Source organism: Macaca mulatta, chromosome X, assembly GCF_049350105.2.
Source record: "Macaca mulatta isolate MMU2019108-1 chromosome X, T2T-MMU8v2.0, whole genome shotgun sequence".
Lineage (NCBI taxonomy): Eukaryota > Metazoa > Chordata > Mammalia > Primates > Cercopithecidae > Macaca > Macaca mulatta.
The window spans coordinates 43,763,382-43,778,457 of record NC_133426.1 but is presented as its reverse complement, the minus strand read 5'-3'; the positions used below and the strand labels follow the sequence as shown (position 1 = coordinate 43,778,457).

The 15,076-nt window shown below is 38.8% G+C and overlaps 1 protein-coding gene across 4 annotated transcripts in view; it reads left to right on the top strand.

Annotated features, from left to right (window-relative positions):
* Nucleotides 1–15,076, top strand: part of MAOB (monoamine oxidase B) — a 124,468-nt gene that overhangs the window by 81,706 nt on the left and 27,686 nt on the right. For all 4 annotated transcript variants that reach the window (XM_015127230.3, XM_015127231.3, XM_077988213.1 and 1 more), the window contains 5 exons: nucleotides 5,126–5,230; nucleotides 6,271–6,362; nucleotides 11,156–11,297; nucleotides 12,538–12,687; nucleotides 14,837–14,996. In XM_015127230.3, coding sequence (XP_014982716.1) covers nucleotides 5,126–5,230; nucleotides 6,271–6,362; nucleotides 11,156–11,297; nucleotides 12,538–12,687; nucleotides 14,837–14,996 — 649 coding nt within the window. The remainder of the gene's footprint in view (nucleotides 1–5,125; nucleotides 5,231–6,270; nucleotides 6,363–11,155; nucleotides 11,298–12,537; nucleotides 12,688–14,836; nucleotides 14,997–15,076) is intronic.

Genomic DNA, 15,076 nt, shown 5'->3' with positions numbered 1-15,076 from the left:
ATTGCTTATTGTTTTATCTCTTTGTGGGCACAATGCCATACTGATAGTCCAGAAGGATGACTTTGTACACCAGTCATAGATGCACATTGCTCTCAGTGTGCAGCTTGATTTGGTTCTTTGCTATTTAAGTTCCATCCCACACCCCCTTTGTACAAGTGCATTGTGTTGAGGGGGCAGGGTTGGGCACTACTCGGTTGATAGGAATCTGCAGAGACCAGAGTGGGTTTGGGTTCAAGGGGAGACTTAAAACAAGTAGGATAGATAGTTATAACATAAGGAGCCAAAGTACAAAAGATCAGTTTAGAAATTGGGACATTGTGTGTCAAATAAATGACAAGTTCAAGGTCACACAGCTGAAATTATATCAAGCATGCATTGTGAACCTACTGTGTGCCAGCAGTCTCTGCCAGCACATCCTAAGCATACAAAGATTATAATTACAATGGTAGCAGCTGTGGTAATAATATTGATTGAGAACTTACAACATGCCAGCCACTGTTCAAAGTGACTTACATGAATCAGCACACTTCATCTTTCTAACATGCCTCCAAGATAGTTACTATGATCACATTTCACTACTGAGTTAACTGAAGCACAGAGAAGTTAAGCAACTTAACACAGTTAGTGAGTGGCAGACCGTGACTCAACCCAGGGAGACTGGTTCCAGAGCCCATGCTCTTGCAGCATAGGGCCCAATGAATGAGGTAGAGTAGTAAATGCATGAAACTGGTGCAGTGGAGTTAGTGGCAGATGAAAGAGAAACAGAGAGCTCTGGGACACTGAGAAGACCACCTAACCCAACTGTTTATGGTAATCTGGGCATACTTCCTGGAAGAAGACAATGGAGTCAATAGATGTTGAATCACAAAGACTGATATCTGGGGCCTGGAAGATTAAGCAACTGTCTTACTCTGTGTCAGTCATCTTAGGCGAGGCAGAGCTAGAATGGGGATTGACTTCTTCTTCGTGGAGAATGGTCCCTGGATCAATCCACAGGTTTCTGCTGAGCAAGTTTTATGTATTGAACTCTAATGGAGGAGGGATAAGTGGAGGTTTTCAGGTCAGCATGCAAGTTGTATGGAACATGAATTATTTCTCAATAAAGCTGATTATAAAACAAAATCAGCTTGCACTCAGCAGCCAGAAGTTGCTTCTAAATACCACTCTCTTGATAAAAGGAAAGGCTTCTTGGACAAAGGACAGATCCTAGGACTTGGGCAGAAAAAAACAGAAGATGAGTCTGGAGAATCTTCTAGTGCCAGAAATGAAAATAAATGCTCAACAGACAAAAGGATGGGGGCATGTCAAAGGGACACAGGGAGCCGACCTGAAGGAGTGCTCAGAAGTAGAATAATTTGAGCAACAAATAAATAATATAGTGTTGGATTATAACACAAGGTATGAAACACACATATATATGCCCACTGTTATAAATAAATGATTGAATAAGCAAGTAAAGGGGGAAAAGAGGAAAACCTTCCTTAGAAAAGAATTCAAAAAATTTGTGGGGTTTCTCCGTCTCCAGAAAGTGGAGGTTAGCTCCCACCATCCCCTCTTGAGGATGTTCTGAACTTAATGACTCTCTTCCAAAGAACAGAGCATAGAAGAGGGGTGACTAGCAACTGTACAGTGGAGAGACCTGACAGACACCACCCTAAGCAAGGAATCAAGGTTAACATCATCCATGATAGGTCATGTTGATATCACGTGCCCTCTGAGGTGACATGATGAAAAGAGCACTTGGTCTTTGTGGTAGTCTTCCCCAAAATTCATAGTCCCAATCTAAAAATGAAAAAAAAAATGTAACTTCAGACAGATCCAAATTAAGGGATATTCTACCGGATAACTGACCAGCATTCTTCAAACTTCGAAGGTTATGAAAAATGAGGGACTACTGAGAAACTATCACAGACCATAAGACACTAAGAAGACAGGACAACTAAACGAAATGTGATATCCTGGATGGGATCCTGCAACAGAAAAAGAATGTTTAGTGGATAAATGGGTGAAATCCAAATAAAATCTGAAGTTTAGTATATAGTGATCTACCAGTGTCGATCTCCTGGTCTTGGTCAATGTACCATGTAATGTAAGATGCTAACATTAGAGAAAACTAGGTGAAAGGTATATGGGAACTTTCTGTACTGTCTTTGCAACTTTTTTTGTAAAACAAATATTACTTTGTAAAACAAAGTTATTTTGTAAAAACTTGTAAAACAAATTACTTTGTAAAAATGTGTAAAACAAATAGAAACTATATTTAAAACATAAAGCATAAAAGAAAAGTCAGCAAGTGTCAGTATGCTGATCAACTAGAACTTTCATGCATTGCTGTTGGTAATGTAAAGCAGTGCAACAACTTTGGAACACTATTAAACTTAAAAAGTTAAACATACACCCACCATGTGACTCAGCCATTCCCCTACTGGGCATTTACCCAAGAGAAGAAAAAATATATGTACACAAAAAGACCTGTACAAGAATGTTTATAGCAGTTTTATTCACAGCAGATCAAAACTAGAAATAGTTATCAACAGGTGAAACAAACCATGGTACATCCATACAATGGACTACTACTTAGCAATAAAGAGGAACAAACGGAAACTTGGACAAACCTCAGAAATATCATGCTGAGCAAAAGACGCCAGATACAAAGGTGTACATCTTGTATGAGTCCATTAAAAAATGTGAAAACAGGCAAAAACAATCTATAGTGACAGAAAACTGAACAGTGATTGCCCAGGGCCAGAAAGGGGACAGGGATTGTCTAGGAAGGGGAAAGAGGGAACTTTCTGGAGTGATAGGAATGTTTTATATCTTGATTGGAGTGGTAGTTACATAGGTGTATACATGTGTCATAACTCCCCAAATTGCATGTTAAATTATTTAATGTGGGTACATTGTTGAGGAGATATTGGTCAAAGGATACAAAATTTTAGTTAGATAGGAGAAATAAGTTCAAGAGATCTATTGTACAACATAGTAACTTTAGTTAAAAACAATGTATTGTAGTCTTGAAAATTGCTAAGAGAATAGATTTTATGTGTTCTCACCTCCCAAAATGATAGGTATGTAAGGTAATGCATATGGAATTAGCTCAGTTTAACCATTCCACAGGGTATACATATTTCAAAATATTATGTTGTATATTATAAATATATACAGTTTTAATGGCAGGTTAAAATTTTAAAATAACTTTTAACTATAAAAAATATGGAAACTAGGCCGGGCACGGTGGCTCACGCCTGTAATCCCAGCACTTTGGGAGGCCGAGGCGGGCGGATCACAAGGTCAGGAGATCGAGACCACGGTGAAACCCCGTCTCTACTAAAAATACAAAAAAAAATTAGCCGGGCGCGGTTGTGGGCGCCTGTAGTCCCAGCTACTCGGGAGGCTGAGGCAGGAGAATGGCGTGAACCCGGGAGGCGGAGCTTGCAGTGAGCCGAGATCGCGCCACTGCACTCCAGCCTGGGCGACAGAGCGAGACTCCGTCTCAAAAAAAAAAAAAAAAATATGGAAACTAAACTGAAATAAAATGAGTACATTGTATGTAAAGTACACCTCAATAGTGTTAATTAAGAAGGGTGGCAGTTAATTTTTTATGTCAACTTGTCTAGATATTTGGACAAACATTATTCTAATGTTTCTGTCAAGCTATTTTTAAGATAAGGTTAACATTTAAATCAGTAGACTTGGAGCAAAGCAGATTACCTTCCATAATGTGAATGGACCTTCTCCAATCAGTTGAAGTCCTTAAGAGAAAAAGATTGATGTCTCCCAGGAAAGGAGGGAATTCTGCCAGCAGACTGCCTTTGAAGTCAAACTGCAACTCTTCCCTGGGTCCGTGACCTACCCTACAGATTTTGGACCTGCCATCCCTCTCAAACAACATAAGCTAATTCCTTAAAATAAATCTGAATCCTTCTCTCTGTCTCTGTTTCTTTCTCTGTTTCTGTCTCTCTCTCTATCTATATCTGTATCTATATCATCTATCTATGTGTATATGTCTATGTAGTTTCTACCTATGTATGTATGTATGTATGTATCTATCTATCTATCTATCTATCTATCTATCTATCTCCTGTTGGTTCTGTTTCTCTAAGGAATCCTGGCTGAGAAGAAACAAAAAGCTGTATCTCAACCCTTCCCTGAGAATCTTATGGCCTTATTGGAGAGAGAAGACCAACATGGCCACAGAATTAATACAAGAACAAATATGAAATCTCTTATTACACAATTCTAGTTTCTCTGCCTACAACATCAACAGAAGATGCGTCTTTGTTGAATGACTCAGAGTTTTGCGGAAGTTTTTGTTGACTGACAACTTTAAGTTATTCTGATTCGATTGAAAGATGCTGTCAGAATGCACAGCCTGGCTTCTGACTTGGGTTTTCAGATTGACCCAAAGTGATTTTTGTGTATGTCTCTTAAGTGCCATCAGCAGGTTAATCCTCCTAGAGATTATTTATTTTTAATCCTTGGAATGATGTGTTCCCTTTACTTCTGTGTCGAGGTATCCCTGTGGGAAGAACCAGGTGGTGTAAACATGTCTGGAAGAGAAGCTTGAAGTTGTCTAATCTTTCTGCTTTGACTTTGCTGGTCTCTGGGAACTCCTGTGTTTACCTAGCACATCTGAGTCCTTGGGAAAGCTTTCTGGGCCCTGTTTTGTGGTTCTTCTAACAGATGGTTGCATTCTCGTGATTGATTTTTCATCCCCTTCTAAGTTATATAATGCTTATAGTTATAATTTTCTGACTCTCCAGGCACACAGAGGCTCCTGACTCTGAGATATTTGCAAGTACCATTGGCAAACAAGATTTCCTTAGGTTAACTCCACTTATGTACTGGTATTTAAATTTTATATGCTAAGGGCTCCAATTTCAGAGAGAAACCTCTTTACCATTCTTGGTGTGGCAGTGAACTTAATTAACACAGAATTTTGCTGGAAATCTCTATGCTAAAACGTTAAGTGGGGTTCTGAGGACACAAGGAGCTAAAAAGTTGAGTGTGTATCACATATTGATAACTCACATGATTTTGCTTGCAGACATTTACCAATTTGGCAGATTATCTACTTTTACATTGTAGCAAATATTTCCTTTTTAAAATATCTTATATCTCACAGGGCAAATCATACCCCTTCAGGGGGCCGTTCCCACCTGTGTGGAATCCAATTACCTACTTAGATCATAACAACTTTTGGAGGACAATGGATGATATGGGGCGAGAGGTAAAGCTTCTTTGACTATATTTGTATTTTTTGTTTTGTAATACGTTTAGTCCTTCAAAGAAAGAAAGTACAATATATCTCCAACACCTAGCACATTGTGAGCACACAGTAGCAGTAAAGATTTGTGAAATGAATGAATGAACTTGTTTCTAACCTCTGCAATAATAAGATGTCAAACAGATTGATATTTGTATACTAATGATGAGTGGGCAGGAGATTGGGTGCCACTCAGCCTTCTTGGAAAGATGTTTCAAATTTTGGAAATCTTCGGTACATAGCAAAATTAGACTTCTGGGTCTTTGATTCACCACCATGCCCAAACAAGTCATAAGTAATCACTCATAAAGCATTTTTTTTCTTTTACTTTAAGTTCCAGGATACATGTGCAGAACGTGCAGGTTTGTTACATAGGTATACATGTGCCATGGTGGTTTGCTGCACCTATCAACCCGTCATCTAGGTTTTAAGCTCCACATGCATTAGGTATTTGTGCTAATGCTTTCCCTCCCCTTGCCCCCCACTCCTCAACAGGCCCTAGTGTGTGATGTTCCCCTCCCTGTGTCCATATGTTCTCATTGTTCAACTCCCACTTATGAGTGAGAACATGTGGTGTTTGGTTTTCTGTTCCTGAACACACATAAAGCTTAACTGAAAGCTCCATAGATATGATTTGCTGCAGCTCTGTGATCCTTGTTAAAGAGTTAAATTTATGAATGTTCTCTAGAAGTTAGTAACTTAGGAATCCATATCTAGAAATAGCCCAGTTACAACATGCCTCTATTTATTGTGCAGGAAGTTTTATCACAAATTAAATATGGCTTGAGTGGTACCGATTTATAATAGGAAAGCTACATAGACAGCATTAATTATGCAGTAAAAGCAACATTGGATGAATTTGGAAAACTTAACATTTTTCCTCTTTAAGGTAGAGTTTTTAATACTATTTGAATAGTTATTTAAAATGGAAAATTACAAAAATAAATAAAATAAAATAGAAAATTGCATTTGTCTTTCTCCTTCGAATCCTCATCTGAATGTAGATTCCCAGTGATGCCCCATGGAAGGCTCCCCTTGCAGAAGAGTGGGACAACATGACAATGAAGGAGCTGCTGGACAAGGTCTGCTGGACTGAGTAAGTCTTGCCATTAGGCACAGGCATTTATTGTGACCACCTTTCAGGTTCATTTAGCAATACCATTCAACAAGTATGGAACAAGTAGCTGCTTTGTGTCTAAAACCACACCACCAGCCAAGTAGAATGCTGAAAACCATTGGAATTGGCTCCTACCCTGAAGATATCTGTACATACAACTTACTTCTTTGGAATAGTTTTGTATCACAAAGGTAGTATTACCCTGTGAAGTCCTCAGAACAGACCAGAAGGTACTAGTTTCTTTATATAAAACAGCTTAAAGACCATCAGCTTAAAGCTCTCATTTATGAAGTTGTTGATATAGGACAATTTTTGTATTCTTCACTGGTGGTCAAATGTGGAGATGGTTAGCGTGTGCATTTGCCATACCTTGTGTGATGTAGTGCAACTCTTCAAGGACTTAAAGAGGAACCTCTAAAGCCTTTGTAGATAGTTCACAACTACAGGGGAAACATGTGTGACTGGACTGGCTGTTCCCCTTTAGTGAAAAAACAAGTACCCATGAGATAAGCATTAAATTCTTGTTGGCAGAACTGGGAATCGTAGAGAAATTGTGAAGGCTTGTATAGACAGACCACGTGGAGAGGCCGCACTGCTATTGGACAGCAGGGAAAATGGAAAGGATTATGAGGGTTCCAATTCAAGCACATGGTAAATTTGTGGTAAACAAAACAAGAAAAATGGAAGCCAAATTCAAGGAGACTGCCCTGCCTTGCTGAAGAGCGTTAGTTGAGAATATGTTTGGCTGTGGGGTTAATGTCTTCATTTTTAGGCATCATTCACTGCCAACTAAAAGTAAAAACAAGCTTTTAGAATATCTGAATCTAAAAAATGGAAATAATCAAAATACATAAAATTCATATAATTCTTGATATAAAAATTCAGCTTCTAATAATTTAGCTTTAAGAATGTGAGACAAAAGAAGAGAGAGGCATACAGGGAGAGAAGGAGAGAGGGAGAAAGAGTGAAAGAGGCAGATCCAAAGCATTATTTTTAAAAGAGAGGATCGGAAATCCCAATAATAAATCGGCAGAATCAAGTATGGAACATCTAAAAAATTCAATACTCGAGGGTTTTAAAAAATCGTGTTGTAGAGGAATATTTAATGACTGGAAAAAATAGTAATATTAAGCACATAGAAAAGCAGGCTGTTGTGGTATGGTATATGATCTCATTTCTAAAAGCAACTATTTATATATGCACTGCAAAAGCAGCGGACATCCATTGAAATATTTTTAACGTTTAATATTACTATGCAAGCATTTATTTTTAAAATGCTTAAAAACTTTACATCATTAAAAATTATTCTTTAAACATCATATTTCATGGTACCAGAATATTCCATGGAAAATGAATACGTAATGTATTTGTCCATTAACATCCTGTTCAACACATTGGGTACTTTCTGTTTTTTGTTATTATTATTATTATACAATACTCTATAATAAACATCTTTGTGCCTCTCCTATGTCTTCAACCTTTAAAAGCAACCAATTTTGGAAGAGTAAAATCCTTTTATGTCATGAAATGAATGCCTGTTATTAATTATATTCTTTTAAACATTTATCTAATGCTATCTAACACTTCTATGAGAATGTAGTGTGCAATATAATTTATTTTAATTGTAATAAAATTGTAGTATTTAGGTTTAAATTATATACTTTAGATTTTCAAAATATAATAAGTATATAATTATCTGAATTTTTTTATAACTCCTGTTATGAAAAGCTTTTAATAAATTCAGTTAGGTCTTTTCTCCTTAGAGAACTTTTAAGTTTCTTGGTGATAAAATCAATCATATGTCTTTGGGATCACAGGAACTTGACATTTTCTATCATAGCCCTTGGCCTAGTCCTCCACTTAGTGAATATTCTAAGTTGTCATTTGACAAAATAAAGCATTCTGAGATACTAGGAGTATAAGAACACAAGACAATTTTCTAACTCTTCCCAAGCAAGATACACACAGTATTATTTCCTGGATTTAAATGAAGTAAGCCCCAGAATATCCAGTCTATTATTATTCAGACCAAAGCACAATCATACATTCCAAGACTAATGTTGATTATTCTTTCAGGTATTGTCGTTTACAAAGTGCACTTCACAAACATGAACTGTATTTTCAATGTGATCACAGCTATGTAAAAACATTTTTTAGAAGACCTATACTTAGAAAAAAATGCATCAAAATGAGACTAGTAATTATCTTCTGCAGGGGCAGAAATATGGAAGATACTCATTCTCTCATCTTTTTATCTTAAAAATTTTCCAAATTTTATATAATGTGTATGTATTTTTCATGTAGAAAAATATTATAACATTTATCTTTTAAAAAGTCAACAGGGCAAAAAATTCAGAAATATTATTGCACTAACTTCCTTGACCTTCCATCCTTCAAATATTGTTCTTATTTCTTTTCTTACTGAAGCTCCTAGAGTAAATTCAAATAAAGGATTAGGAAGAGACTGGCCCTTCAGAATTACTTTTAGATCTCCCTTTAGTTCAAACCAAAATTATTTCTTTCCCACCAAATTGGCAACAATAACAACTAGAATTCCAGCAATATTTTTGTTAAATATTGGCTCTCCAGCTGGGCCAATGTTAAGTTTCAGTTATTTATTACCCCCTTTACTGTATGCCCCTCAATCCACTTAAAAAATAGGAACAAAAGAAATTGGATTTTAGGAAGCAGCAAATAAAATACTACTTTTATTTTAAATTGACTTCTGGATATTTGTTTTAGTTAGATATTACAAATTGCCTCCGCAAGGAAGTCATGAGTTAACAATTTCCATCCCTTCAATTATCCTGAGAAATCTTACAAAACTAACTGTAAGTCACTTTAATGTATATATGACACCATTTCACAGGCTATAATGATGGGGACTGTCATAGATGGGCTGTCAGGTTGTTACGGCTGCAAATAATGTCAATAACTGATATGTGTGTTAGGCATGATTCTACAAACTTCTAGGGTCAAGATACAGTAAAGTAGAGAGATGCCCCTTGGTGAGTATTTGTACTTCCAAGGCTGTCAGCTGACTAATTAGAAAACATTTTGGGGTATCAAAAGCATGAGTTTTGAGTCAAGTATGATCTGGTTTGAAGTTGTGCCATTATGTACTCCTAAACTGTCCGAGACTCCGTTTTCTAGCATGTGAACTTGGAAAAATAATAGATATTTGATATGGTTGTTGCAACAATTTAACAAGATAGTGATTTTAAAGACAATGGAGTATGGAAAGAGCTCAATAAATGGAAGACAGTATCATTTATTTCACCCATTGTCAACATTACCAGATGGAAAATTCTGCCTCAGAAATAACAAGATTAACAATATGCAAACTTCATGTCAAAGTCAAAAGGGGGATTGGACCTTATTAAAGATATCCCAGAGTGCACATTACTACTGATGAATTTTAGGATGTGCTAGATATAATGGAGTCCTTGAAATTGGATGAGATTATTTGCTTTCTGATGTGCTTCCTGATAGGTGATAACCTCTCACCATTTACCTGCCAATGTCAAGCAAAAGCTTACTCATTTATGCTCTATGAATTGCTTGTCCCCTCATCCATTATTTGAGCTTGTCTTCTGTTAGGCAGTAACATAACTGAATAGATAACTGTGACTAATTTTGTGTTTGGTACAGCATCTAGCATATCCTTTGCACGTTATGGATGTTTAAAAAATACTGTTTAACTGATATTTCTCATCAATCATTCATTTGTTCAATCATGCAACAAGTAATTATTGAGTGCTTACAGTGTTCCAGGCATTTGTTAACGGGCCACTATGGTGAGTGACAAACATAAGATCTTTGTTCTCATAGGTTGATATTCTAGTGGGGGGAGACAGCAATTAAAAAGAATAAACCAATAATCAAGACCATTTCAGAAAGTGAAAAGAGTTATAAAGATACTATACAGTAGCAAAATGATAGAGAATGTCAGGGTGCTGGGAATATGGAAACCAGTGGTCATTTTCATAGACAATTGAGAATATGTCTTCCTAAGGAAACATTAGAGTAAAAAGAAGAGGGTACAAGATGAGGCAGAAAAGGTAGGCATGGGCTAGATCACATAGGGCTCTGGAAGCCATGGTGTAAGATCTGAATCCTTATTCTGGTTTTAATAGGATAACAATGGAGATTTTTTTAAGCAAGAAAATGACATGATTTGATTTACACTTCAGAGAGAGCACCATGGTAGGGAGGGAGGGAAAAGCCTCCGGTTTTGAGTGTGGTGAACAGATACCAGGTGAGGATGAATGGAGGCAGAGAGGCCAGTCTGGAGGAAGTAATTGCAGTACTCCTGGAAAGAGATGGATGCTAAATTTGTGGTGAAGGTGGAGTGATGTGGTGAGAGATAATGGGACTTCCCAATGAATTGGATGGGGGAAGATCGATGGAAAGAGAGGAATAATGTTTGATTTCTAGAGTGTTGGCTTTTGCCATTGAGTAAATGGTGGTGCTTTTTACTGAGATGGGGATCACTGGAAGAGCAGCAGGAATGTAGGGAGAAATCATGAAAGCACAGAATCTGGAATACAAGCTGATTCTGAGTAAGGTGTTTTGTTTACAGGGAAAATAATATGATATTTCAAAAGCCTCTGATGTCATGTTTTGTAATATTAGATTCTAGTGACAATTTTTTGACCTTACCACATTGTGCTAAACTTAACCAAGAAAATGTATTACTCAAATAATTTTTAGAGAATTAAGAAGCTGCTCTCCTGCATTTGCCAATTTTGCTCTTGTTTCTTCCTGTGCAGATCTGCAAAGCAGCTTGGCACTCTCTTTGTGAACCTGTGTGTCACTGCAGAGACCCATGAGGTCTCTGCTCTCTGGTTCCTGTGGTATGTGAAGCAGTGTGGAGGCACAACCAGAATCATCTCGACAACGAATGGAGGACAGGTATCCATCCACTCCCCCACCGTCCCAATGGAAAAACACTGCTACTGAAATGAAAGATCAGCATCATCCTTCAATCATGAACTGCTGAAGTGGGAAGCAGGCTTGTGGCTTTTACAGCATTACCATGGCAGCTCAAAGTGTTTCTTGTAAGGCACAGTCTGTTGTCAGGTACCCACTGTGAGAACCCAGTTTCCAATGTAATTTTAAAACTAGACTTGTCTCTCTTTATGCACTGTTGCCATTTTCCATACACTCAATTATTATTTGGTAAGTTTGTAGGAGACCATCTGAAGTAAGCTTATCTTGAGCACTTCTTGGAAAGTTTATAAAGGAAAGTCAGAAATGCATTTTCAATTTAAAACACATACTATGCATGGAATTCATTGATCTATTCGTTCATTCAATGCCCATTTCTTGAGCCCCAGCACTGTATAAGGCACTGTGCTAGACACAGTAGGAACAGATTGGAGTTCTTAGATAATCTGCTTGGTTGTCATGTTCTGTTCTTCTCTCTCTCCCTCCTCCTCTTCTTTCTCTCTCTTCTCCTCCTCCTCCTCCTCTTTCTCCTCCTCCTTTTCTCTTTCTCTCTCTCCTTCTCCTTCTCTAACCTTAACTGAAAATTAAGGAATAGGCAGTCAGGTCAACTGTGTGCATAGCCAGGTAGAATATTTGGAAGTTTTAGCAAGACTCAGGGCAGGTGAGTACAGTGAGGTGAAATGACTTCGGTGGCTACAGAGGCAGCAGGCATCTGACCCAGGATAAGATGGGCAGCCTGCAACAGAGAGTAGGCTGGTCTGGGGGAAAGGGACATGGTGGGAGGCAGGGAAGTTCTGTGCTTGAGCCACAGAGCAAGGGAAATCAGGCTTAGGTCTGCTCAGGCAAGCTAGGGAAGAGCTTTAGGTACAGCTTCACCAGGTCCAGCTCCCAACAAAAGACTGCAGATAGGACAGACAGCAGGGGTGGTGACCAGAAAGGTGGGACATAGGGGTCATTCTGAAGATGTGCAGCTAAGGTTGGAGCCTGGGAGTCTACAAGAGCATAGCTTGTAAAGTAACTTAGAAATCCTGTAATTTTGTCTAAAGACAGCAATTCCTAGTTAGAAAACCATGGTGAAAGCCACTATTCACAGCCTCAAAATGAATGTTAGACATCTCAGAGTAGAGATATGTGAAGACAACTAGCAATTTAGCAACTTATGCCCATCTCTGCATTTCTCTTTCACCTCCTTTTCTCTTTCCAGGAGAGGAAATTTGTGGGCGGATCTGGTCAAGTGAGCGAGCGGATAATGGACCTCCTTGGAGACCGAGTGAAGCTGGAGAGGCCTGTGATCTACATTGACCAGACAAGAGAAAATGTCCTTGTGCAGACCCTAAACCATGAGATGTATGAGGTAACTGTGATATCATGAAATATATATTTGATCTTCATCCCAGTTTCCTGGCATACAACTTTAAAAACTCTTAGAATCTCCAGAGTGATGTTCTTTGATGCCAATGATTGATGGCTGGCAGCCCTTAGGTAGCTTCAGGATGGGGTTGGTCACAGGAAAGACCATGGAAGGATTAGAGGGTTGAGATTTTCAGCCCCACCCCCAGCCTCCAGGGAGGGGATGAGGCAAGGGGCTGAAGGTTGAATTGATCACCAGTGGCCAATGATTTAATCAATTGTGCCTACATAATGAAGCCTCCATAAAAACTCAAAAGGACCGAGTTCTGGGAGCTTCTGGATATCTGCACAACTGGAGGTTCCTTGAGAATGGCATGCCTGGGGAGGGCATGAAAGCTCCATGCCCCTTCTCACATCCCTTGCCCTATGCACCTCGTCCTCTGTACCCTTTGTAATATCCTTTAAATAAAACAGTAAACATGTTTCCCTGAGTTCTGTGAGCCACTGTAGCAAATTAATCAAACTCAAAGGGGTTGTAGGAACGTCAACTGGAAGCAGATTGGTCAGAAGTTCTGGAAGCTGGACTTGTGACTGACATCTGAAGGTGGGGGACAGTCTTGGAGACTGAGCCCTCAACCTGTAGGATCAGAAGCTATCTCCAGGTAGATACTGTCAGAATTGAATTGAATTCAGAGGACACATGGCTGGTGTCTGCTATAGAATTGCTTGCTTGCTTCATATGTGGGGAAAACCCACTCCACATTTGGTCACAGAAGTCTTCTGTGGTGATCGTTGTTGAGTGAGAGAATGGAAAAAAGCACTTTGGTTTGACATTTTTCCACTCAGAGTTACCAAGACACTTAAACAAGTGGGAAGAGGCCACAGTCTCATAGATAATCAAAGTTGAAGTCAACAATATCGTACACTTTATAGACAGTCTTTTTGCCAAAAGTGAAAAAGCTACCTCTAACTGAAAAAAAGGAAAAGAGAACCAGACTATTTGGGGTGGGGGAGGATTTATAAAAACATATAACGGTATTATCAACCCTCTGTATTTTGCTTTTATGTAATTAGAAAAACACAGAAAATATTATTTGGTAAATATCAAGCACCTCCTATGCATCTGACATTATTCTAGGAGTTAGGAACACAGTCGTGAACAAAACAGATACAATTCTCTGCCCACATACAATTCTCCTTCTAGTGAAGGAGAAAGACCATAAAGAAACATATAGTTAAAATATAAAGTATGTCAGAGAGTGATAATTAGTGTGGAAAAAATCAAGCAGTGAGGTGGGGAGAGGCCATACCAGAAAGTGGTATGGGAGAATTGGTTATGCAAGTTTAAATAAGGTCCTCAGGGAAGGCCTCACTGAGAAGGTGATATCTGATAGAGAATTGGAGGGGACGAGGGATTGAGCCATGTGGCTCCCTGAGAGAAGAAGATGGAACAGCCAGTGCCAAGGCCCTGAAGTGGGAGCAAGCCTGGTGTGACCAAGGAACAGCAAGGTGATCAAAGCGGCAGGCAGGGCGGGCGCAGTGGCTCACGCCTCTAATCCCAGCACTTTGGGAGGCCAAGGTGGGAAGATCACAAGGTCAAGAGATCGAGACCATCCTGGCCAACATGGTGAAACCCTGTCTTTACTAAAAATACAAAAATTAGCTGGGCGTGGTGGCCCACACCTGTAGTCCCCGCTACTCCCGAGGCTGAGACAGGAGAATCGCTTGAACCTGGGTCGCGGAGGTTTCAGTGAGCCAAGATCACGCCACTGCACTCCAGTCTGGTGACAGAGTGAGACTCGGTCTCAAAAAAAAAAAAAAAAAAAAGAAAAAGAAAGAAAAGAAAAAGAAAAATGGCAGAACTAAGAGGAGTGAGGGCAAAAGTAACAGGAGGTGAGATCAGTGATTTAATGGGCCCATTTCACGTGTGGCCTTGGCGATGATGGTGAGAAACTTGGCTTTGACTCTAAGTGCAATGGAAAGTCACTGGCGGTTTTGAACTAAGGAACAATAAAGGCTACTTTAGGTTTCAACAAAATCCTTGTCACTTCTTTAAGAGACTGAAAAGGGACAACGGTAGAATGAGAGGGAATCATTGGGAAAAAACAAAAGCAACAGGGCAACAACGTTTAACCGTGCTGCTTTTCTTTCAGGCTAAATATGTGATTAGTGCTATTCCTCCTACTCTGGGCATGAAGATTCACTTCAATCCCCCTCTGCCAATGATGAGAAACCAGATGATCACTCGTGTGCCTTTGGGTTCAGTCATCAAGTGTATAGTTTATTATAAAGAGCCTTTCTGGAGGAAAAAGGGTGAGTACTTTCCTTATATAAAAACCTTTAGAAGAAGGTCCAAGAAACTTGTGGCTAAGGCATGCATTAAAAAAAAAAAA